Source organism: Panicum virgatum, chromosome 3N, assembly GCF_016808335.1.
Source record: "Panicum virgatum strain AP13 chromosome 3N, P.virgatum_v5, whole genome shotgun sequence".
Classification (NCBI taxonomy): Eukaryota; Viridiplantae; Streptophyta; class Magnoliopsida; order Poales; family Poaceae; genus Panicum; species Panicum virgatum.
Window position 1 is genome coordinate 21,044,101 of NC_053147.1, and position 24,713 is coordinate 21,068,813.

At 46.6% G+C, this 24,713-nt stretch overlaps 1 protein-coding gene across 1 annotated transcript; it reads left to right on the forward strand.

Annotated features, from left to right (window-relative positions):
- Positions 1-6,522: 6,522 nt before the first annotated feature.
- Positions 6,523-8,234, forward strand: LOC120665023 (UDP-glycosyltransferase 73C4-like). The gene has a single exon (XM_039944438.1). The coding sequence runs from the start codon at positions 6,572-6,574 to the stop codon at positions 8,039-8,041; it is 1,470 nt and encodes a 489-aa protein (XP_039800372.1). The 5' UTR covers positions 6,523-6,571; the 3' UTR covers positions 8,042-8,234.
- Positions 8,235-24,713: the final 16,479 nt, after the last annotated feature.

Consider the following 24,713-nt stretch of genomic DNA (forward strand, 5'->3'; position numbering starts at 1 on the left):
TATAAAAATTACATATTTCATTGAGGACTTTTTGGCAAAACATCACATAAAAATCCTCCTTTCTTCCTGCCTCATGCCAGCCGCCTACTCCCCTCCCCGCCCTCCTACGCCTCTTCCTCCTCTCCGGCCCCCGCCACCACCTCGCCGCCGTCACAGCCCCGCTGCGCCGCGCTGGTCCGCTCGCCGCGCAGCTCCGGCCCAGCCCCACTCCGCTCCACTCGCCGCGGAGCTCCGGCTCGGCCCCGCTCATCCACCGCACTGCTCCGCTCCACCCGCCGTGCCGCTACAACCAAGCCCCGCTCCTCCGCCACGCTGCGCCGCTCCACTCCGCCCGCTCCGCCCGCTGCGCCGCTCCGACCCGACCCCGTTCCTCCGCCGCGCCGCTCCGACCCGGCCCCGCTCCTCCACCACGCCGCACTGCTCCGCTCCGCCATGCCGCGCCGCTTCGACCCGAAGCGAGCAGCGACCGGCAACCGGCGCCGCGCCGGCATCTAGGGGACGGTCGCGCGGCCTTGCGGAGAGGCGGCGGGTGACCGGAGATGACGCGGAAATCTCCGCCCAGGAGCAGTTGCCTCTCCCGCCACACACCTATAGTTTTAGCGATCCAGCCTTTAGTTTGGAATATTTGGGTCAAGGAGAGAGAAATTTAGGTAATTTGCTAAAAAAACTAGGGATAGGTATCCATATATTAAATCTGTTGGAGCTGTTTTTTGGTAGATTTTAGGTATTCTGGCAGGTTTTAGGGATAAGTATCCATTATACCAAATCTGCCGGAGATGCTCTTATATAAGCTTTTTGCAAAACATGAGAGGGCATGTTTCGAACTATGATTTCTACGGTGGAGACAGAAAGTGAAAAATCCAATCTAACACCTCGCGGCAGATGCGAACAGCTGCTCATTTTTTAACCGGAACCCCGCTTATACAGAAAGCGAGGGCATCTAGGCTTATCTCCATCGCGATTTTGAGTATCACGCGACTGGTGGCCAAAGAAACAAACATGCCATGTCTCTTTAGCGTTTCGATAGAGGAGAAGATGCATGCATAAGAGCAAGATTAATGATTTAGCTTGCTGCTGGCTGCAAGGATTTTTGCAGCTCACCTCTCAGCCCACTTGTATAATGGTTTAGCTCTCCATCATAAATAAATGACCCACTTGTCTATCTCAAACAGTTTCCTGGTTCTTGTGTCGAAGCTGGCTGTTAGCTAACAACCCATTTTCCCTCTCTCCTCTTCTCTCTCCACCTCAACATTCAGCCTGTTTTTAGCCTATCATAATACTCCCTCCGTATACCCATTTTCCCTCTCTCCTCTTCTCTCTCCACCTCAGCATTCAGCCTGCTTTTAGCCTATCATAATACTCCCTCCGTATCTTAAATAGAAGACGTTTAGGACATGAGTTAGCATACCAAAGAGTGATTAATTATGGGCAATTTTTCCATGTTTGACCATATTAAATACGGTGGTGGGTGCACCTTAGCCATAAACACACATGTAGACGGATTGGTTACCGAAGCTGGTCCCGAGATGTGGGGATGCCGGTTCGAGTCCTTGGTGGCAATGGGTGGCCAGCACCGAACGGCAGCAGGGGCAAAGGCATCCAAATCTCACCCACATCTGTAGAACGATATCTTTTGCCAAAACCATGCACGTGGCCGGAACGACTTCTATTTAGGATACGGAGGGAGTACTTGCTCTAAGCTTCGTAAAGTGACGGGATTAAACTTGATTGGCCGCATGCATTAACTCACAGCACAGATGATTGCGGTGTTTTAAATGGCCTCTTTGGTATGTGTGGCGTAGAAAAATACGTCGATTTTAAAAAATGAAAGGAATTGGTCATGTTTAAATTATTTTGTCAAAATTATTTGAATTTTTTTTACTAATTTAAAGTATTAAATACAATTTATTTATAAAAACTTTTGCATAAATAGATCCTAAATCGCGAGACGAATTTAAATGTTGAGGATCGCTACCTCCGAAGGAGGCATACCCGAAGGTTCAGACCCACGCTCGATTAGCTGACCCCAAAGCTAACCTCTAATGACCGCTGCATACTGCGAAGGTCGATTGGCTTACTGTTTTTGTGCAGGTTTGGCAACACAGGATCTTAAGCGGCCGACGAAGGTTACCCGCAACCGGCAGTGAGGCTCCGCGGGCTACAGGAACCTTTGATCCCCGATCGAAGGTGAGCGGGCCAAAGAGCGGCATATCTCGGAAGCCCCGGCAACCTTCAGAGTCACGAGAAAAACGCAGCGGCGTGGGACCAGAAGCGTGGGGATTGTGGGGCAAGAAAGCTTGCGTGTCTTAAACGTCACTTGACCTTTGGGTCACGCGGGAGGCGTGACCGGGAGGAAAAGACCAAAAGACCCTCGATGAGGATGTAATTAGCGGAATGAGAATGGGCATTGTTGTAATTGAATCCAGAGGGTCGGAGGGTATAATTACTCCCAGATTTTTTTACTGTAACAATTTCTTGATCATCGGTGAACACTCATTGGCTTTCTATCCGAAGGTCTTTGAGTCCTAGTGTTCTCCTTGTCTGTTTGGGAAAATTGAGCTAAGGATCCAATAGTGGCGTCCACCGTATTCTAGCTCGAGAAACAATCCCAATGACTCCCGTAAAGAGAAAGGCCTCCGACCAAAACACCGCCAACCTAGAAACCTCCAACCTCCATAGCGTCCCAATCTGAACTGCTGTCTCTACAGAGCAAACCATCACTCAAACCACCAAAGCAGAGAAACAAGCTCAGGCTCAACGCACCATCCAAGAGAAGAACAAAACCGCCATGGTCAACCAAGACCCTGAGGTCTCTAAGGACAATGAAATACAAGCTACGCAACAAGACGAGTACACACAAACAGCCCTCGAGATCAAAGCCCTTATGAGAGAAAAGGCAAACTTTATCGCTTAGCTGGCAACGAAGAAGAGAGCAGTGACACGAGCAAAGAAGTTAGCTGAGACCTGGAGCAAACTCGTCAAGATGCAAGCCGAATTCGAGCAACTCCAGAAAGCTTGCAAGGTTCCGCAAGATCATGGTCAAGCAGAAGATTCCTCAGCAGGAGAAGATGATCCCATCATGACAAAGTCATTTGTTATGGCCTGCGAAGGTTCGGCCGCCACATGATATTCCTACTTGCAGCCGTTGTCCGTCACAAGCTGATTTCACCTCAGAGAAAAGCTGAAACAAGACTTTCAAGTCTTCAAGAAAGCAGCCATAACCTCCGTAGAAGAATTCCAATGCTTTCAGATGGATCGGGAGCCCTTACCCGACTACTTTCGAAGATTCGTCCAGAAGAAATCACAAACCCCAAACTTCTCGAAAAAGGCAGCAATTGAAAAGTGCACTGCTGGATTACTATCAAGCCAGTTAGCTTCGCACCTCTCCAAAGAGCCACCAAAGTATTTGGCAGAGTTGTACTCTAAAGTTGTAAAGTATCCGTGTAAAATTTTTTATAAAAAATATTTATCTAATATTTTATGTATGTGTTCAAACATTCAATATGATATTTTGGATATAAAAATTTAGATCTAAAAATGCACCGTGAAAGGCGAATTTCGAATCCCGAAATCACGTCGTGAGCTAATCAACGTCATTTAAACGGATGCGTCGATTTTCTAGCAATCAACGTGCATGGTCGATCCTCGAAGGGTTTGCATCGGCTGCGTTGGATCCCTGCGCTCGGTTCGCGTGCAATTAATGAATGCTGGCAGCAAGCCCGAGTGGGATGGCTGGATCGGAGCGCCCGTGCAGGTCGCCGGTTCGGTGGGTGGCTAGTCAGATGGGCTAGCTATAGAATCACTTATATAGAATCACTTAGAGCAAGTATTACAATTGGCAGTAAGAAGGCTGAATCTATGTGGCGGAGAGAGAAATGAAGAAAAAGAAAGAGGCCGGCGTCTGTGCCGCGCCATGCTTTTTTTTCTACTGGCTCAGTTTGCTGCGGCAGCATTCAATGGCAGCGTGGTCCGCACCCTCGTGTGCTGGGAGTCGCGCTTGCAGCCTGATGCCTGCGGGATTATAAAACCTGCTCGCGTGATTGGTTGCCGGTGCGAGGCCGGGCCAGGCTGCGCACCGGAGCCAGGTTGAGCAGAGCCAGCATGTGTGCGTGCATGCAGTTGCGATTGGTTGCTCGGTTCACTCGGCCAGGCTGATTTGGGATGGTGATTGGTAGCATGTTGGGTTCCGTGTACTGAGTCGCTGATTTTCCGTCCCGCGTGCGCGCTTGCACCGTTCCAGCCAGGCCCGCGCGGTACGCTCTGGCATTCCTCGCGAGCTTGGCTCGGAGGTTACTTTTGCACCGCGAAAGCCAGGTCCGGTACCACATGCAGGTAACCAAACAAGTCTAAACTGCACCTCGCGAGCCTGGCACGAGGTGGATGCGGACAACCAATCAGACCCTTATCCACTAGAAGTGCTCCCTCCATTCTCAAAGGAAAATCATTTGGGACCATGACACAGTCTCCAAAATTTAATTTTGACTTTTTATTTTTATAAAAATATTAATTGCAATGGATATATTTATTTTTTTATAAAAGTATATTTTAAGACAAATCTATTCATATAGTTTTTGTATTTTGAAAAACTCAACAACTTAAAAGTTATCATGATTTATATTCTCAATATTTTACTCAAACCTTATCTGAAACGACTTTCTTTTCGAGTATGGAGGGAGTATACTCTTCTTATATAAGATGCTCGAGGTTATTTTATACTAGCATAAGTGCACTTCAAAAAAAAAACTCTATAAAATACTAAGTTGATTAGGTAAAAATGGCAAAAGTGATGTCAAAATCGGATCCAAGAAACTGTCTAGTTTCGTCCCCACGCTGCGGAGGGGGCGTCGAAGGAGAGGCTGCGGGCGGAGGGGATGAGGAGCGTGAGAGAGAGGTTAGATGATTTGGAGAGTTAATTTTGGAGAGGCCGTTAGTTCCCCTTCCTTTGGAGAAGTTTTTCATTTTTTTATCTAGTCTTTTACTTTTTTATTTAGCTAGAATTTTAGCTAGTCTTTTGAAGATGTTGTATGCGCACCATATTGTTTACAACATATGAAACCATCGGTGATGCTCGCCCTATCCACCATCCTAAGCAGCGCCCCATCCTAGCTAGGTATTGTTTAGTTTGTGAAATTTTTTGAGTTTTGGTATTGTAGCACTTTAGTTGTTATTTGATAATTAACATCTAATTACAAATTAATTATGTTTAAAAGATTAGTCTCGTCGTATACAGTTAAATTGTGTAATTAATTAGTTTTTACTATATTTAATGCTCTATACCTATATTCGAAGATTCGATACGATGGATACTATTAATTTTTTAAAAAAATTAAACATGGCCAGCGCATTTGTCGCCTCCGATCCGTCGCCGGCTCCGCCTCGCTGCACGCGCCCGTTCTCCGAGCGATCCGACCGCCCGAGGCGACGAGAAGAGCGGCGGTGGAGGCCCCCGGTGGCGTCCCATATGTGAGATTTTAATTTGAGGGTATGCAAATCGAGTGCAACATCTGGATTCGGACTCAATTTTTTTTCTTTCATGGACAAATGTGTACTTTGGACAATCAAATCACCCGAGTGATGAGGATTCTAAACACTCGAGTTCCGTGTCGACAGATCTGGAATCAACGTGCATGGTCGACGGGTTGCATCAGCGACACTGGATCCTGCGCTTGGGTCACGTGCAATTAATGAACGCAGGCTGGAATTGATTAATGAATCTTAGTCAAGAAATATTAATACTATTTTGTATAAATTTGTTAATTTAAATTATTTGACTTATCGGAAAGCGAGAGTCGCATTCATTTTGGAACGGAGCCGGTTTATCTGCCATAAGATGCTCGAGGCTGTTTTATATCTGGCATAAGATGTGCGTGTTTCATTTTTTTTGGAACCGAGTGAGTATATCTGCTACAAGAGCATCTTCAAAAGACTAGGTATAATCCTAGTTTAATTTAGAGTTTCACAAACTCTATAAAAAAATAGAAAACTTCCTATAGAGTGAGTAAACCAACAAACTTTCTAAATCTTGACTCTCCATCCATTCTAGAAGTGAAAGGTTTTGAAAATAAAAGTTAACTTAAATTCCCGCAGATAGGTCCCTGAATCTCCTAGTAGAAATCATCGTAGAAGTTCGGATGTAAATTCGAATATTCAGATGTCAACTTAATATAAAAATAATTGCATAAGTTGCAAATTTATCTCTAGACGAATCTATTAAATATAATTAATGTACAATCAGCAGATGATTACTGTAGTAATTGGTGGTCAAACCATGAACTAATTAGTCTTAATAGATTCGTCTCGTGATTAAATCGCGATTTATGAAATTGGTTTGATAATAAGTCTATATTTAATACTCCTAATTAATATTTAAACATGCGATATGACGGAACAAGTGACTTAAATTTAAAAAACAAACGAGAGTGCGCAACTCAAATCTAGTTTGGTGGGGGACAAGCCCTAGACACCCCGTTTTTATATCTGCCATGAGAAGTAAGATGATTGCTCCAATCCGGCTCCCCCAGCCAAGCCCAAAGCACCAAACGATTCCAACCAGCAAGAATTGCCGGGGATCATGGCTTCCCCTTCGCCGCAGCGCGAGAAACTCCGCATCCTTCTCATCCCCTTCTTCGCCACGAGCCACATCGGACCCTTCGCTGACCTCGCCTTCCACCTCGCCGCGGCCCGTCCGGGCGTCGTCGAGGCCACTGTAGCCGTCACCCCGGCGAACGTCCCGGTCCTCCGATCGGCGCTTGCCCGGCGCGGCCCCGGCCACCACGCCGCGGTCCAGATCAAGACGTACCCGTTCCCATCCGTGGATGGCCTCCCACCGGGGGTGGAGAACCACTCCACCGTCGGGCCTGCGGACGGATGGCGCATCGACGCCGCCGGCGGCGACGAGCGGCTGATGCGGCCGGGGCACGAGGGCCTCATCAGGGATTGCTCGCCCAATGCGGTCGTCTCCGACATACTCTTCTACTGGAACGCCGACATCGCCGCAAGTGTCGGCGTGCCGTGCGTCACATTCCACGTCATGGGGGCGTTCCCGATGCTGGCCCTGTACACTATGATGGGTGCTGACACGACGAAGGCTGCTGGCGGGGTGGTGACTCTTCCAGAGTTTCTGGGACCGAACATACGGATCCCAGTTACCGAGCTGCCTGCGGATGCGAGGAGCCAGCAACCAGACGTTGTACGCGCCAAGGGAGCCCAATTAGGTTCAGCACACAGTAGCTGCTTCGGACTCGTCGTGAACACTTTCTTCGATCTGGAGGACAGGTATTGCGACATGTACGTGCACCACATGAAACGCGCCTACTTCGTCGGGCCCGTGTCACTGCCGCCACCATCGCAGCTGGCCGCCGGCGACGACGGCTCAAGGTGCATCGACTGGCTGGATAGGAAGCCAGCCCGGTCGGTTGTATACTTGTGCTTCGGCAGCTTGAGTCACGTATCTAATCCTCAGCTCCGCGAGCTCGCCCTCGGGTTAGAAGCCTCCGGGAAGCCGTTCCTGTGGGTGGTCAGGTCGGAGGCTTTGGTGCTGCCGGAGGGATGGAAGGAGCGCGTCGGGGACAGAGGGATGGTCGTCACAAGGTGGGCCCCACAGACGGCTATCCTTGCACACCCGGCGGTGGGGGCGTTCGTGACCCACTGCGGGTGGAACTCGGTCCTGGAGACCGTCGTGGCCGGCGTGCCGGTGTTGACGTGGCCGATGGTGTTCGAGCAGTTCATCACTGAGAGGTTTGTGACGGAGGTGCTGAAGATTGGCGAACGTCTGTGGCCGGAGGGTGCCGGGGTGAGGAGCACGAGGTACGAAGAGCACGAGCTGATCCCGAGCGAGGCAGTGGCACGAGCGGTGGCCAGGTTTATGGAGCCCGAAGGGGCAGGGGACGCCGCGAGGAGCAGGGTCAAGGAGCTCTCCGCGAAGGCTCACGCGGCCATGGCGGAAGGTGGGTACTCGCACGGCGACCTGCGCCGCCTGATTGATGATCTCATCCAAGAAAGAACGGCTGGTGCAGGGACGAGGTCTGATACTCTAGTTTGAGCTCAAGAAGCGTGTCTCATTTTTTTTCTAAGAATAAGCGTGTCTCATTTATTTGTCTGTTTTCGGTTTAGATTTTCCAATGTTTGGTTTGTAAAGCTCCAGTACATCTGAGCTTGGCATCATGTACCGTCTACTCCCTCCGTCCCAATAAAAAGTGCAATTCTGCATTTGAAAAAATGCTACAAGACTGTAATTCTATAGATTGGATCTCAATTATCTGTCTAATTAAGTGGTCAGATTTGAATGCATGCCAAAACTAACCATATGTAGCAAATAAATAAGAGCATGAGAGTCTTTCACACCGCCACTAATATATCTAAAAAAATCAAGAATTGCAATTTTCATGGGACGAAGGGAGTACGTATATTGTTTCCCTCGCTTCCCTCGCGCAGTCGTGGTACTACGAGAACGGGTTTAAACAGCTATCACATTTTCTTTTTAGACGATGGAATGTAACGTCACGAAACAATATGCAATAGATAGATTTCTTTAAAATGAGATTTTATAAATCTCTGGTGGCCAACAATTGCTTACCATTATGCAATCAATGGATACCCTTATGCCAGCAACTTACAGAATACTGCTTATATATTATATTTTATATATATATACAACCTATATTTGGATTGAGAAATGTCCATTTTTTTCTTCAAAATTTGGTATAATGATTTGACCGTATAATGCTTTGTGCAGAGATTTTGTTAAAAGTACTTTGATTTGTAGACAAATAAGATTTGAATCTTGTACCTCAAGATGCCGGCTGGTCGGGTTCTTATACGAGCCTGCAACATGACGTATGGGATTAATCTGGTGCCAATAGAATTGTTCTGAGATAGTACGGCTACAGCATTACAACAATTTGACTCTGTTGGTACAAGGCCATATGTGAGACTTTATGTTCTGTTTGGTTCTAAATAAGTCATCTATTTATAAGTCAAAAAGTGAAAAAAATGACTTATTTTGCCAAACACTCCCAACTTATAAGTCACTCCAACTTATAAGCCATAAGTTGATTCACCCCTACTTAAAACTTATAAGTCAACCCTTTTAGTATGGGGCTCACACCTTTTCCTGTTTATAAGTCATCTACAACCAAACAGACATGACTTAATAAGTCATTGGTTATCAGTCACATGACTTAATAAGTCATCTGACTTATGGAAACCAAACTGGGCTTTAATTTGAGGGTGTGTAAATCCAGTGCTACATCCGGATTCGCACTTGATTTTTTTCACGGACAAATGTGCATTTTGGAAAATCAAATCACCTGAGTTATGAGGAGTTCTAAAACACTCGAGTTCTGTGTAGAAGATCTGGAATCAACGTGCATGGTTAATGGGGTTGCATGGGCAACACAAGATCCTGCGCTCGGGGTCACGTGCAATTAATTTTTTTTTGCGACCGTGCTTAAACACATTTTTCATTAAAAAAAAGTAATTACAGACATAATTTTGATGCGGCCAAACCGAGTTTGACCAACACAAGAGCACAAAGGAATGAAAATAGAGAAACGCTGAAAAAACACACACAAACGAGACACAACGACAACACATACAATAACAAGCAACACGGGGAGAACAACGCGCTCAGCCCACAAACCAAAGGAACCCACATCATAGCTACACCCGAACCTACAAAAAGAAATGCAAAACACTATGGTTGCACAGCCTTCGTCGCAGCACCGAGATCCCCAGCGGCAAAGCATCTGCTAGAGATGAAGAAGAACCACGGCGGCAAAGTGTCCGCCCAAACCAAGAGAGGTGGCAAAGCATCCACCAAAAAGTACGACCAGCTCAAATCCCAACGGCAAAGCATCCGTCCGAACAAATAGAGGAGCAGGCGGATCCGGCCACCGATGACCAGAACGGAGGACGGGCGACCTAGGTAAAAGAGACTGAGAGAGAGGGTTCGGCGGGAGAGAGGAGCCTGTCACGTGCAATTAATGAACGCTGGTTGGAATCAGGGTGCATGGGACTTGTTTGGTTTGTGCTACGCTAAAATTTATCACAAGTTTAACAGCTAATTAGAGTTATTAAATAAAGTTAGTTTAGAGCATGTCAATAATAGACTTCGTTATTGTCTCTTAAGTTAAGTTTATAAGAGACACCTATAAAATGTCTCATACAATAGGTTGTCTCTTCCAATGGGTCCATAATTACTTTCTCTTTCTTTTACTCTCCATTTCATTTACTCTCACTGCCTAGGAGCATGTAAAGAGGTGTCTTTTACATAAGAGCCTCTTCTCCAATTTTTTGGTTTTCTCTCTCTCCCATGTAAGCAAACAAAGGGCTATAAACCCCTTGTTGTACTTGCTCTTATAAAACTAACTCCACAACCCCTACGCTAACTCGCGAGACGAATCTAATAAGATATTTGACTGCATGATTAGAGGATTACTATAGTTAATCATGAATTAATTAATATTATTAGATTCGTCGTGCAAAGTTACACACATCCGTGAAAAGATTTTGTAAATAGACTTTATTTAGTACTACATACATACAAGATTCTCTTCTAGCGCTAGGAGTCCTAGCACAAACCAAACATGCCATGATTGATGGGCTGCATCTGCAACGCTGGATCCTGCGCTCGAGTGACGTGTAATTAATGAACGCCGGCTAGAAATCTAAGATGATTGCATCTTATTTGGTTAATTAATTGTAAGATAAGCTAGCTATTCAAAATCTAGGAGATCTCCAACCGGTCAACGGGTCCATGGTCGCGGGTCAGCCGGACCTGCGTGTCAGCAGCTGGGTCTCACCGACTGGTGGGACCCACGCGTCAGTGCTCAAAAAAAGAAAATGGAAAAGAAGAACGTTAACGGGTTAGTAGGCTAAAAGTAGCCTGGGGCTTGATCCGCTCCTGGGTCGTTTGGGCCAAATCCAGCGCAAATCTTTCTCTCTCTTTTTCTTTTCTTCTCCCGCCTCCTCACGCTGCAGCTCGATCCCACGTGTCGGCGTCGTCTCCTTCTCTTTGACCACCGGGCCCCGCCCATCAGTGGCTTGGATCCGGTGCGGTGCTCCTCCGATCCGGTGTGGCTCCATCGTATGCGTGTGTGTTCCAGGGTGTGTGTGTGTCAATCCCACGCAAGGTGCTTGGGGAAAAACCCCAAGGCTCTGCGCGCCATGGCCGCGATGTCGCGGCGTGGACGTGCCCACGGCGCGGCGGCGGCGAGGTGCGTTCGCGCGCCCTGGCCGGAACACTGTATTGATTGGAGGTTAAAACCATGGAGTACTCTATAGAGAACCCAAGAGCACCGGACTATCTACCAGTTTGATCAAGAGGCTATCCGAAGAAGCCCAACAAAATTGAGGATGATGACGAATGCATGCAGCAAAACGTGCCTCAATCTAGCTCCTCCGAACTGCTATTATCCAGATTTGTTAGCGCCCGGATGTCTCATGGAAATTTTTTTTCATCGAACCCTCTATCGGTCCAGCGCAACATCAAACGCTCGCAACATAAAAGAAAAACATCTGCAACATAAAAAACCATCATTTGCAACATCAAAAAAATATTGAAAAAAGTTGTTAGCCATTTGTTGATGATGAGAAAAAAAAACTCGCCGCAACATCTGTTTCATGTTGCATGGGACATTCAAATCTCTCATTGAAGGTGCAACATCTAGATTAAACACTTCCAACATCCAGATAAAACACTTGCAACAAATACAACAATGCAACGTTAGATCTGCTTTTGCAATATTTACGTGAAGCACATGCAACATTCCAAAAATCTCTACTACAACACCATACATATTGCAACATAACCACTCAGTGCTCGCCACAACCTTCGCTCATCTTCAACCTCCAGGAGCTACCTACCTGCCATGGACGTCGCCCGGAGTTCCTCCATCGACCGGCGTGGCGGAAGCCGCGGGGAGTGGCGGCCTGCAGCTGGCCAGCCCACCGGTGAGCTCTGCCTGCACTTGCACCGTCGGCGAGCTCCACCCGCACCCTGCACCCTGCACCTGCCACCTGGAGGAGTTCCGCCCGAGCACCATGCCGGCCGCGAGGCCCATTTTTAGGCCCGTGCGACCGCATAGGGCCCATAAATTTCAAGAGCCCCAAAATACAATAAGTTTACTAGCTAAATTTATATAGTAGACTTTATTTTAGCTATACTTTGGTCAAATACAATACAAATTGTGGCCCCAAATATACCAAAGAGGAAACTGTGTAACTCAATCCAGCCATCCTGATGCTTCCGCTTCTGTCGTCACCGCAATCGAGCGATCTCTGCACTTCCGCCCAGGCGATCGAGACATCCAGCGAATAGCAAAGCAGGCAGCAGCGGCCGCCGCCCAGGCATCCCCCTGACCCTCCCGCTCGGCGCTCGTGTGGCCTGGCCCTGCCGCCCAGGCGCCTGCGCCTGGCCGCTCCGCCTCTGCATTTCAAAACGGGCCTGGTGGTGGCTGTGTGCCCCTGTGTGTGTCTGCTAAGTGCGAGTGCCTGCATGCGTCTTGCGTCCCGTACTTTTTGTATTTTAACCTTTTCAGTGAAAGATTTGCACATTTTAATCTTTTTGAAAATCGAATTGCATTTTTGGACTCTAGAGATTGGCGCCATGTTCTACGACGCTAAGATAACACGTCTCGGCGTCATAAGTCATGGCACCGATCTTTGCGACCCTATTTAGCGTGGCAGCTGATGTGGATCCGATGTGGCACTACCTCGGAGTTCGGTGCAGTGGGTCTTAATCGATCTGGCCTGAAAAAAATGGCTTAATAATTATATAAGTAAAACTGCTCTCTAAAATATACACAACTTCCTTTGTAGCTCAAGTGGTAAAGTTCTTTGGTTTTCTCCTTGCGGACCCAGGTTCAAATTCTGGTTTTGCATTTTTATCTGGTTTCCTTACGCTTCACGGCAAACGAAAAAATCATCTAAAAATGATGCAAAAAACATCTTCAAACTAGGTATCAAACCCAGCCCTGACAGGGGAGAGGAGAGTACCTTAACCAGCTGCGCCACAGACGTGTTTTTTACAAAGCTTAGAAATTTTTTTTCTTGTATCTATGCCAAAATTTGTAGGGTACCATCTATACTCTAAGATCCATGGATCTGAACACGGCGCTGAGATCTACGGCGCTGAGCTCGGCGCTGAGATCTATGGCGCCGAGGTAATGTACATATCAATGTCACATCACCGCCATGTCTGATGCAATGAAAAGTAGCTCTGCGCCATGATTCATGGCGCCGAATAGTATTAGCTCGGCGTCGTGAGTCATAGCGCTGACTCCTAGGGTCCAAAAATATAATTTGTTTTACACAAGGTTCAAAGGTGGAAATCTTTTATTAAAAAATGTTAAAATGCAAAAAGTACTGTCTTACGTCAATTGGACTTAGATTGAGAAGCCAAGAACATGAGAAGCCAAGAAGGCAAGAAGCAAGGCGCCCTGCAGTTGGATTGAAGCTGTCGAAGGTAATCTCCATTTCTGAGTCTCACACAATCGTCTTGTTTAGTTCCCTTCAAAATTCTAAAACTTTATAAGATTCCACGTCACATCAAATCTTTGAACTCATGTATGAAGTATTAATTGTAGCTAAACAAAATAACTAAATACACAGTTTGTCTATAATTTGCGAGACGAATCTTTTGAGCATAGTTAACTCATAGCGAGACAATAATTACCAAATACAAATGAAAGTATTACAGTGCTTTAAAGATCCACTTTTATGCATCTAAACAAGGCCAATGTTGTTTTTTATATCGATGATTACTAGTTCCAAATACATCTATTAATTTTGTTGTTTCTATTGTTAGTCATGTCTTCTAGAAAATATGTTACGAAGAGTTGAATAATGAATAGGTATGATAATTCTTGAAATATTTTGTTTACATGTACTATGTTATAACATATGTGTCATTTTTATAGTAGTTATTACTAGGCCACTAGAGCCCCAGTTCATAGTTTCACACAGGGCCTCTGGATTTGCCGGTACGGCCCTGCCGGCCGCACGAGTTCCGCCCGCACCCACGCAACGAGGAGGTCACCGGGGTTGGTGAGGGTGCCACCGATGTGAGGGAGGAGGACGCTAGAGGGGAGGAGAGGCCAACGAGCTGCATGCATGAGTGGATAAGGGCGTCTGATTCGTCGGACGTCCTATCCCTAGCATTTCTGTATATTATATGGTAATATTGCATTTGTGTCTCATCATCTGAATAACATAGAGATCAAAATGCCAGATTGCGGCAACTCAAATTCTATATTATAGTCAATACAGGTTGTCGTAAATTATGACACCTCCTATTGCATAGTGCACTATGCATGCATATGAATTCCAGTGATGCTCTTTAATCTCATCCCAAAACCATTCAGATCATCGTAAATTCGTAATCTAAATTAAATTTGTCTCCTCTCATTACAGTAATTTGCCAACAAATCGTTGTAAGCCCTTATATATCCTAGTGATCCTCTTCATCCATTCAAACTGTCATAACTATTTCAAGAAAAATTAGTCTCATTATGCATTGGGTTCCTCGGAAGCGCTCCACACGGAAATGTGGTAACTCCTATTCTAACTACTTCCTCTGTTTTTTATTTATATATCGTATTAGATTTATCCTAAATCAAACTTAGCTAACTTTGATAAAAATCTATACAAAATTATAGCAACAAATATACTACCCAACATAAGCACAATGAAACAAATTTGGTATTGTAAATGTTATTACTTTTTCTATAAATTTGGTTAAAGTTGATTAAGTTTGACTTAAGACAACCCAAATTTGATATGTAAATAAAAATAGACGGAATATTGACATATAGTTCATTCATATTATCATAACTAATCCACAATAAATAGGTTTCATCATTGTAGTAACTGGTTCCATGGTACAACTTCACATAAATTATAAGAGCAAATATTATAAGGGCAGCCCCAATGGTAGAAACTAACACGGTTTCCATAGCAAAAGAAATCATCTATAGAAACCATTCTTCACAGTGGTAGTGCCTTCGAGTAATAATTGTTTTCTGTTTCTCTCTCCCAATTCCACCAATGGGGAGCGTTACATTAACCCCATAAAAATTAGTGGTTTCTCCCCAATGGCAAATTCATGGTTTCTTGTGCATTGGGTCAAGAGTAGACATGGTTTCTCCATGAGGAAACCATTTCTATGATTTGTGATCTCTTTCCTCATTAACTAGGCTGCCACATCACCATTTTACTTATTTGACAAGCTATTTAATAGAGATAGAAACTACCATTAATACTCCATTGGGAGTGCCCTAACAGGCTGCATGCAATAAATGCTGAGGTGGAGAGAGAAAGGAGAAATAGGTTGTAAAGCTTGCAGCAAGCTTCAACACATGAAGCAAAAAAAATGGAGGGAGTATTACCAACCAACACACAAATCAATTCTTTGCATGCACCCTGAAACGCGAATTCCGAATCCCCAAATCACGTCGTGAGCTAATCAACGTCATTTAAACGGATGCGTTGATTTTCTAATCATCAACGTGCATGACCGATGGGATTGCATTGGCTGCGCTAGATCCCTGCGCTCGGCCCGCGTGCAATTAATGAATGCTGGCACGAAGGCCGAGGTGGGATGGCTGGATCGGAGCGCCCATGCAGGTTGCCGGTTCGATGGGTGGCTAGTCAGATGGGCTGGCTATAGAATCACTTATCCACTCTTCTCGTATGATGGGTCTGTTTGGATACACTAACACTGTTAGATGTTAGTGTTGGTTTCTAACACAGAATTAACACAGAATTAATACTAACACTTGGGGTGTTTGGATGTTAGTATTAGTTTAACAATAAAAACATTTTTTCTAATTATTTGACTCATTTAACTCCCTTTGTAACCGGATTTGTTGTGGCCGGCCACTTTGTGACTGATTTAAAGAAGACAAGGAAAAAAAATCAAACCCCGCTACTAGCTGCCGGAGGGAGGGCGCCCTGGCTCAAGCAGAGCCGAGCTGCCCCCCCCCCCCCCCCCCCGCCGAGCAAGCCCCCCTGTTGGGGTCTTAGGTTCGATCCTCGAACAAAGGAAACAAATCGCTGGCGAAGGTTAGAACAGGCGGAGAGATATAACGCGATAGTTATTGCATTAACGGTCATGCAACATCATCCCATCCGTACAACGTTGGGTAGGGGGGGTATTTATACCCCCAACCTTATTACATCATTCCAGAAATGCCCCTCCAGGCCCCAAGAAGGTTTGGAGATTACAATAGGGGTATTTGGTAGTTTCCCTAGGTTGGACAGTCCGACTTGAATACTCCTACTCGGATCACGTGTTTCTTGCCCTTCGGGTACCTTCGGTGGTAACCTTGGACAGCCTTCGTATGGAGTTGCCTTCATGATTTGCCACTTTTGTGTTATAGTCCATTCCCGAAGCTTCCCGTCATGATCTTTGCGCGCATGACTCCGAGCGATCGCCGGGACCTTCGGACTCCGTAGTGCGAAGCGTCCTTTAGTGGCGACCTTCGTCATTTTCGCTGATCTTCGGTGGACCTTCGCGGTGCCCGAGGCAACCCGAAGGTCAAGGCATCATCTTCGGCGCCGGGTCTCGGCGAGCTCTCCGATGCTTCGTGAGTTTGGTGGACCTTCGGCACACCTTCGGGTGATCCCACCTTCGCGAGGGGGGCGATCCCCAACAGTAGCCCCTCGCGGGCGAGGTCCGACTCCGGCCGGCCGAACCCTCGAAAAAGACAAAGATCGGTTAAGACATTAATACGAAAGCGTCTCCCCCGAAGGCCGGAGGTGGGCGATATCCGAAGGTGTTATGTTACACGTGTCACGTTATGATTTGCGGTCGTTCTGACTTCTTCTCAATTTTACCGCTAAATGAACAGTGCGAAGTTACCCCCTATAAAAGGGGCCGGGGGGGAGGTGTCGCTTTCACGCTTTAGTTTTCTACGAACTTTCGCTCGCCTATCTACTTTGACACACGGCGCTTTTTGATTGGCCCCCATTCTTCGGGCCGTGAAAGCGACCCATTGCGACCCATTCTTCGCAGCGTTTGTGGAGAGAGAAGGAGTTTGCTGCTAAGCCTTTGTAAGTTGTCGTTTCCGCCTTTTGCTGGGACCTTCGAGATTCTGCTTGTTGCGATACTGAGTATTTAGTTTGTTTAGGAATGGCTCGGTTGAAGCTTACTGCCAGGCCCATTGGATCCGAGGATATAGAACCTTCGGAGGAAGAGAGAAGGCAGTTGTCGGAGGGGGAGGAGGATTTGGCCAACGTAGAGGCTGATCCTTCGGATTTGATGGGATCAAGGGAGAAGCCCCCTCCTACTCTTATTTTTGGTCAGTCTTGGGCGACCCAGGAGTTGGTCGAGAGTTATGAGCAGAAGGGTTATTTTGGTCCCGGAGTTTGTCGTGCTCCTGGAGAAGAGGTTACACCGGACCCTCGCGATGGAGAGTGCGTGGTGTTTAGGGATTTCTTTGCTGCTGGTCTTCGTTTTCCGCTGGACCCCATTTTTCCGAAGATCTTGGCCCGGTTTGGGCTTCGGATGCACCACCTTACCCCCAACGCTATCGTGCAGTTATCGAAGTTTTTCTGGGCAGTTAAAACCTTCGAGGGGCCAGTTAGCGTGGATGCTTTTTGTAGACTCTACGAGATGCATCCTCAGACGCGGAAGGTTTCTTTTGAAGAGGATCCGCAGGTGTTTTCTGCTCAGAGTGGGTGTTGTTCGTTCCATCCACGAAGAACTAACAGGACCCAAGGGATTGAAAGGATAGAGCTGTCTTTTTGCCAGAAAAACAAATGGGAAGATGATTGGGAGCAGTACTGGTTTTATGCCAAGATTGGTTTTCCTGGTGCCGATCCTTCAGAGAGGGTGTCCTATCACCTTGCCGCGAAGGTTGCTGAGTTCAGGCACATTACGAAGGCAGACTTCCGGAGGACGGCGGCTGGCTATAAGGAGTGTTGCTCTGCATTTACTTCTGCAGCGCGCGTCTTGAGCGGTCGCGATCTAATTGAAGAATATCTTGCCGCGAAGGTTTGGCCGTTGACAAGGGATTGGTTACCGGGGACTTTTTCGAAGATTCGGGTTGCTGGTCTGAGTGACCAACTTCCTTTCCCAGATTTTCCCTTGCGGAAGCCCGAAGGTGTTTCTGACGATATGATCGTCGAGGAGGCCGAGCAAGAGGCAGTTGTTATTGCCGGACCTTATTTGGCGAAGGAGTGTGATTCGTTTGAAGCTGTTTGCTCCGAGAGGATTAGGGTGAACCGTAGTTTTCTTAAGATGGGTGTTGTGTACGGTCCCCGCGAAGCTCCTCGCGAGAGGAAGAGAGGGGCCGGCATCTCTTCTCCCTCTACCAGGCCGTCCGAAGGTCCGATCACCAAGAAGGCCAAGAAGGGCGAGCCCGTTGCTGCTCATTCTTCGAAGGCACCAAAGGTGGCTACTGAGAGACCTTCGCGTGTCTCTACGAACAGGCCTGCGGCGGGCACGGCGAGAGAGTCTAGAGGGAAAGGTATCTTTCCTTGCGGTTACTCTTTTCATATTGATAAAGAGAATTTGGGTAGCGAAGCTTTTATGCGGGAGCTTCGCGCTACAGAGAGTAACGTTCCCTGGCGCTCACGCACTGGTGAGAGGGTTCACCTTTATCTTGATCAATTTGGTTCGTTCCATGTAGAGCCAGATACTGTAGGTGCTGTTTTGACGGCGGTGCAGAAGGTGGTCAAACCTTCTCTTCGGGTTGTGAACCTTCTGGACGAGGATTGCGATGATGACGCACCTTCGGTTCTGGTGGATGTTATGCCCCATAGAAGAGTGGAGCACCCCTCTCAGCGTTTGCTTGAAAAGGCTTCATCCCCGGAGAAGGGTGGTGAAGGGGAGGGAGGGGAAGAGGTTCCTACTGGAGTAGCCGACGGTGCTGATGGGAGGAGTGATTTCGTGGTAGCCCCTAGAGATCCGGTTGGTTTGCGGACCGGCAAAGGTGGTGAGGTTCAAAGGACGACGGGGGGTGACGACCATGTGGTTGAAGTGAGAGATCGTTTTTCTGATCTAGGTACCTTCTCGTTCTCTAAACACCTTCCTTTCCAAAGGCCTGATTCTGGCCCTTATCTTCGGTATTCCCTTGTAGTAGATGTTGTGAGCATGATGAAGGAGCTCGGTGATTTGCTGGGGCTAGAACCTTCGGAGTCTGAGACTGCTGGAGTCGCGTCTGTGAGCCAGCCCGCTCATCCCGAGGACGTCGAGAATTTTGATGCTGGGGGTACGTCACTCTAGCCTTGTTTTTTTTTGTTCCTGCGTGTTGTGTGGTTTTGTCATGTGCTTTGGTGAGTGCAGGATTTATGAAGAGTTTGGGAGTTTATGGGACCAACAGCCTTGGTCGTATCACGGCGTCGTTGTGCGCGAAGGTTTGTGCTATTTGACATTGAGTTGTTTTTCATTTTGTGAACTTGGTTTTGAGGCTGGTTTTTGTTTCAGGCTCTGCTTGCTAGCCGCGCCGTTGCTGGCTGCGCAAGGAAGGACGAGCATGATTTCCTGTCCCATTCTACTGAGAGGGCTCGCTTGATGGAAGAGATTCACATTCTGAAGTCTGAAAGAGAAACTTCGGAAAACCTTCGGTTTACTTTGAAGTCTGAGAATGAGGTTCTGAATGGAAAGGTACTAGAACAGGAAGAGATCATTTCGAAGATGCAAGAGAGGATAAGCCTTGACGAAGGTGTTCTTGAGAACCTTCGAGGTGTGGTAGAAAGGGATGCTGCGAAGGTTACCCACCTTCAAACAGAGGTTCGCCAGCTCAAGGCCGATGTCGAGAAGAAAAATGACAAGATTTTTGATCTTGAGAAAGAGGTTGAGGAGGACCGCGCGCTGTGGGAGTCGGCTTCGCAAGACATCTTGAGCAAGAGCACGGCCATCCGCGAAGAATACCGCAGGGCTTTGGCATCTTTTGGTGCTGAGCCCTCGCCTTTCCCGGAAGACTCCGAAGGTGGCGCGTCAGGGCTTCTTGACTGGCTGCAGAGTGAATTTGAAGATCTTGGCCAAATTTTGACGAGTGTCGGACAACACCGCAGTCATTGCCTGCGAGAGTGTTTTGGCCAGTCTTGCCCACGAAGGTTGCCCTGAGCTTGAGAGGATTAGTGCTCGGGACTATGTCTTCCCGGAATCTTCGGATCTTGTCGAAGACATCGCGAAGATCCAGACTGTAAAGAAGTATTTCCTTCGCAAATTTTGGAAGGTTTCTGGTCGGGAGATTGTTCGTGAAGCCGCTCAGCAGAGGCTAGAAGCTATTTTTTTTTGCAGTATATACTCCTTGTAGAGTGATATGTTAATGATTGTTTTTGCGATTTTTGTAGGCAAAGCGGGCTCGTGAAGCGGCTAAGGACATCGTGGAGGAGGGGTTGCATCCTGAGGATGTCGGCAGATGTTCTGGAGCCAATCCACCGAAGGACTCTGTCGACGGAGAAACTCAGGTGTAGATTGGGTCCCAAGGGGTAGAGAGTATGTTTCTAAAAACTTTTGGAAGTGACAAGCTGCTGCTACTTTGTTTAGGCTATCGTTTCTGTCGGACCTGCCTTGGTTGTCTGTCCTCTGCGAATTCATGACGGTGATATTGTTGCGAGTGGTTGGGACTGGGAGCAGTTTAGTTTTGCTAACCCTGGTGCTAGTGTTGTGGAGTTTTTGCAATCGCATGGCCGAAGCTTATAATTAAGCGATTGTCAGCTGGTTCTTGTAAAGACTTATTTGTGCTTGCCTCATCCTTTGTGATGACTTAGCAGGTGATGGGATTTGTTCTTCGATACAGCATATTTATCTCATCCTTCGCGATGGCTTGATTTCGAATGTGTTCCATCCTTCGTGATGGTTTGACTTCGAATGTGTTCCATCCTTTGTGATGGTTTGACTACGGATGTGTTCCATCCTTCGTGATGGTTTGACTTCGAATGTGTTCCATCCTTTGTGATGGTTTGACTACGGATGTGTTCCATCCTTCGTGATGGTTTGTTTGATCTTTGGGTTTTTTTTTGGATTGCGTCTCCCCCTCCCAGACAAGTCTTCTGAGAGGAAGACTGCAATATTGTGCGAAAGCGTCTCCCCCCTCCCTTGCAGTCTTGCTCACAAAACTTGGGTAATATGTATTTTGTTTTACTCGTCATCTCCTTGATTTTTTACCGAAGGTTTCTTGGCTTCGATTCGTGTTTGGAGTCAGAAGCCCCTTGGCTTTTTGAGTGTATAGTATGCTTTTTTTTTGGCCTAAGTTTTCTTGGATTCGGCTCGTGTTTGGAGTCGGAAGCCCCTTGGCTTTTGAGTGTATAGTATACATTTTTTTTTGGCCGAAGGTTTCTTGGCTTCGACTCGTGTTTGGAGTCGGAAGCCCCTTGGCTTTTGAGTGTATAGTATACACTTTTTTTTTTGGCCGAAGGTTTCTTGGCTTCGACTCGTGTTTGGAGTCGGAAGCCCCTTGGCTTTTGAGTGTATAGTATACACTTTTTTTTTGGCCGAAGGTTTCTTGGCTTCGACTCGTGTTTGGAGTCGAAAGCCCCTTGGCTTTTGAGTGTATAGTATACACTTTTTTTTTGGGCGAAGGTTTCTTGGCTTCGACTCGTGTTTGGAGTCGGAAGCCCCTTGGCTTTTGAGTGTATAGTATACACTTTTTTTTGGGCGAAGGTTTCTTGGCTTCGACTCGTGTTTGGAGTCGGAAGCCCCTTGGCTTTTGCTGCATATAGTATACGCTTTTAGATAAGTATGTACAGCTTGTTACGGTTACGAGCGGTACTGACTTAATTTTTAGCCTTGAGGCAAATGCGAAGGTCGATGTTTGCGACCCTGTGGTTGCTTCGACATGAGACATTTTCTTGAAGGGAAATATTCATATATTTTGGGGAATTTACATAGGAACCGCCTTGTTAAAAACCTCACCTCCAAATTGGAGTTCCCTTCTGTGAGGAAAAGAGTACGGTCCTAGACTCAAAAGAGGATAAAGAATGACACGAAGGTATGAGCGTACTTATTTGTCGCTCATCCTTTTACAATTTTTACTCTAGACATGATACTTTTTGAGACTGTCTGCATTCCAGGAATGCTGTAGTTCGTTTCCTTCGATGTCCGCCAAGTGGTAAGATCCTGGCCTGTTTGAGTATAATACAATGTAAGGTCCGTCCCACTTGGATTGAAGTTTGCCGACGGTTTCGGCGTTTGGCTTCCTTCTCAAAACCCAATCTCCTTCGGCGATTTCTCTGTTTGCTACTTTTTTGTTTCGCCATTTTCTTGTTTCTTCTTGGTATGCTTCTAAATTTTCCGAAGCTTGTAAGATATCGAGTTCTGTGAGGTCTGCTTCTATCGAAGGTTCGATATTGTTTAGTACTCTGGCACTTTTGTGTTTGAGCTCCTCTGGGTTCATGGCCTCGGCTCCGTACAGCAATCCGAATGGTGTAAACTTTGTTGATCTGCATTCAGTTGTGTTGTGGGACCAGACGACCTTCGGTAGTTCATCTGCCCATTTGCCCTTTTTCAGTCCGAATAGGCATTTTTTGATTGCGCCGAAGATTAAGCCGTTGGCTCTTTCCACAGCACCATTGGACTGAGGGTGATAAACTGATGCGAACATGACCTTCGTTCCTACTGAGTGGCAGAATTCTCGGAACAGTTGAGAATCGAATTGCTTTCCGTTGTCAACGGTTAGCTCTTTTGGCACTCCGAACCTGCAGATTATGCTTTGCCAAAAGAATTTTCTGACTGCTTCGGAAGTGATGTTTACTAAAGGTTTTGCTTCTATCCATTTTGTGAAGTATTCTACTGCTACTACAGCATATTTGTAGTTGCCTTGAGCTGTTGGTAGGGGGCCGACCAAGTCCATGCCCCATCTTTGTAATGGCCACGCCGGAGGTATGAGTTGTATTGGCTGCGGAGGTCTGTTTGATTTAGGTGCCATCATTTGGCATCCCTCGCAGGTTTTAACTATCTGCTTAGCATCTTTCAATGCTGATGGCCAAAAGAAACCTTGCCTGAAGGCTTTGGCAACCAGAGGTCTTATGCCAATGTGTGATCCACAAAGTCCAGAGTGTATTTCCTTCAGTAGTTCCTGACCTTCGGCTGTTGTTATGCACTTGAGCCAGGGGGCAACCACTCCAGACTTGTAGAGTTCACCTTCGGACACGGTGTAGCTTCTTGCCCTTTGAAACATTCTTTTTCCTTCCTTTTCATCCGCAGGCTCGAAGTGTCCCCTGAGGTATGCCATGATTGGTGATCGCCAATCTTCGCTTGATATGACGTTGACTTGTTTTGCTTTTTCCTGTTTTGTGGAGGGTTTAGTGATTTTCTCGTAGAAAACGTCCGGAGGTAGTGGTTCTTTGTGAGCGGCAGCCTTTGCTAGTTTGTCAGCTTCGTCGTTCTGGCTTCTTGGAATGTGGATTGCAGTGAATCCTTTGAAATATTTTTCCATTGCTCTTACTGCATCTAGGTACATTTTCATTTCTGGCTTCTTTGCTTCTGACTCTTTCTCCACGTGGTCGGTGATGACCTTTGAGTCAGATTTGATGACGAAGTTTGGATGACCCAAGGCCTTCATTTTCCTGAGGCCTAGCAGCAATGCTTCGTACTCTGTGGTGTTGTTTGTGCTGGGGTCTGGATCGCTAAATTCTAGTCGTGCGGCATATCTTAGCTTCACACCCGAAGGTGACTGAATGATTGCTGCGACGCCGACTCCATCGTTGCACCATGCACCATCACAATGTACTGTCCATGGCTCGATTGGGGCCTCTTTCTTGAAGGTTGGCGAGGTCCAGTCCACCACGAAATCTACCAAGACCTGAGATTTAATGGCTGTTCTTTTCTCGAAGTCGATGTAGTGCTCCGAAAGTTCTGAAGCCCACTTGCTTATTCTTGCCGAAGCTTCCCTGTTGTTGAAGAGGTCATGTAGCGGTTGGTCAGTAATTGCTACTATTTTATGACCTTCGAAGTAATGTCTCAATTTTCTTGATGCCATGACAACAACATAGGCTATTTTCTCTAGCTCAGAATAGAATAGTTTTGACCCTGAGAGTGCCTCTGAGGCGAAGTATACGGGTAACTGTTTTTGTCGACCTTCGACTGTTCTTTCCACCACAAGGGCTGCGCTGACTGCTGTTTGTGAAGCAGATGTGTATAGCAGAAGAGTTTCTTCTGGATTGGGTGAGGTCATCTAGGTCAAATTTTCTAAGTAATTTTTTAATTCTCTAAATGCTTTCTTCTGTTCTTCCCCCCACTCAAACTTGCTGGAGCTTCGGAGAGTTTTGAAGAATGGAGAGCTTCGGTTTGCTGATCGAGGGATAAATCTGTTTAATGCTGCGATTCTGCCAGTCAGCTTCTGCACATCTCTCACTGATTGTGGCTCTTCCATGCTCTGGAGTGCTTTGACTTTGTCAGGATTTGCCTCTATGCCTTTTGTTGAAACAAGGCACCCGAGGACTTTGCCTTTGTCTATTCCAAAGACGCATTTTTCAGGATTCAAACTTAAGTTTGCCCTCCGAAGGCTTGCGAAGGTTTCTGCCAAGTCTTCCACGTGTTTTTTTCTTTCTGTACTAGTGACCACTATGTCATCGACATAGGTCAGAACATTTTTTCTAAGTTGATGGCCCAGAACTTTGGAGGACATTCGTGAGAATGATTGTCCAGCATTTTTTAAACCTCCGGGCATTCTGACGAAACAATAAGTTCCGAAGGGGGTTGTGAAACTAGTTTTTTCTTCGTCTTCTCTGTTCATCCATATTTGATGATACCCGGAGAAACA

Bases quoted from the DNA above. Each gene is read 5' to 3' on its own strand.
- LOC120665023 (XM_039944438.1), top strand. From the start codon at position 6,572: ATGGCTTCCCCTTCGCCGCAGCGCGAGAAACTCCGCATCCTTCTCATC.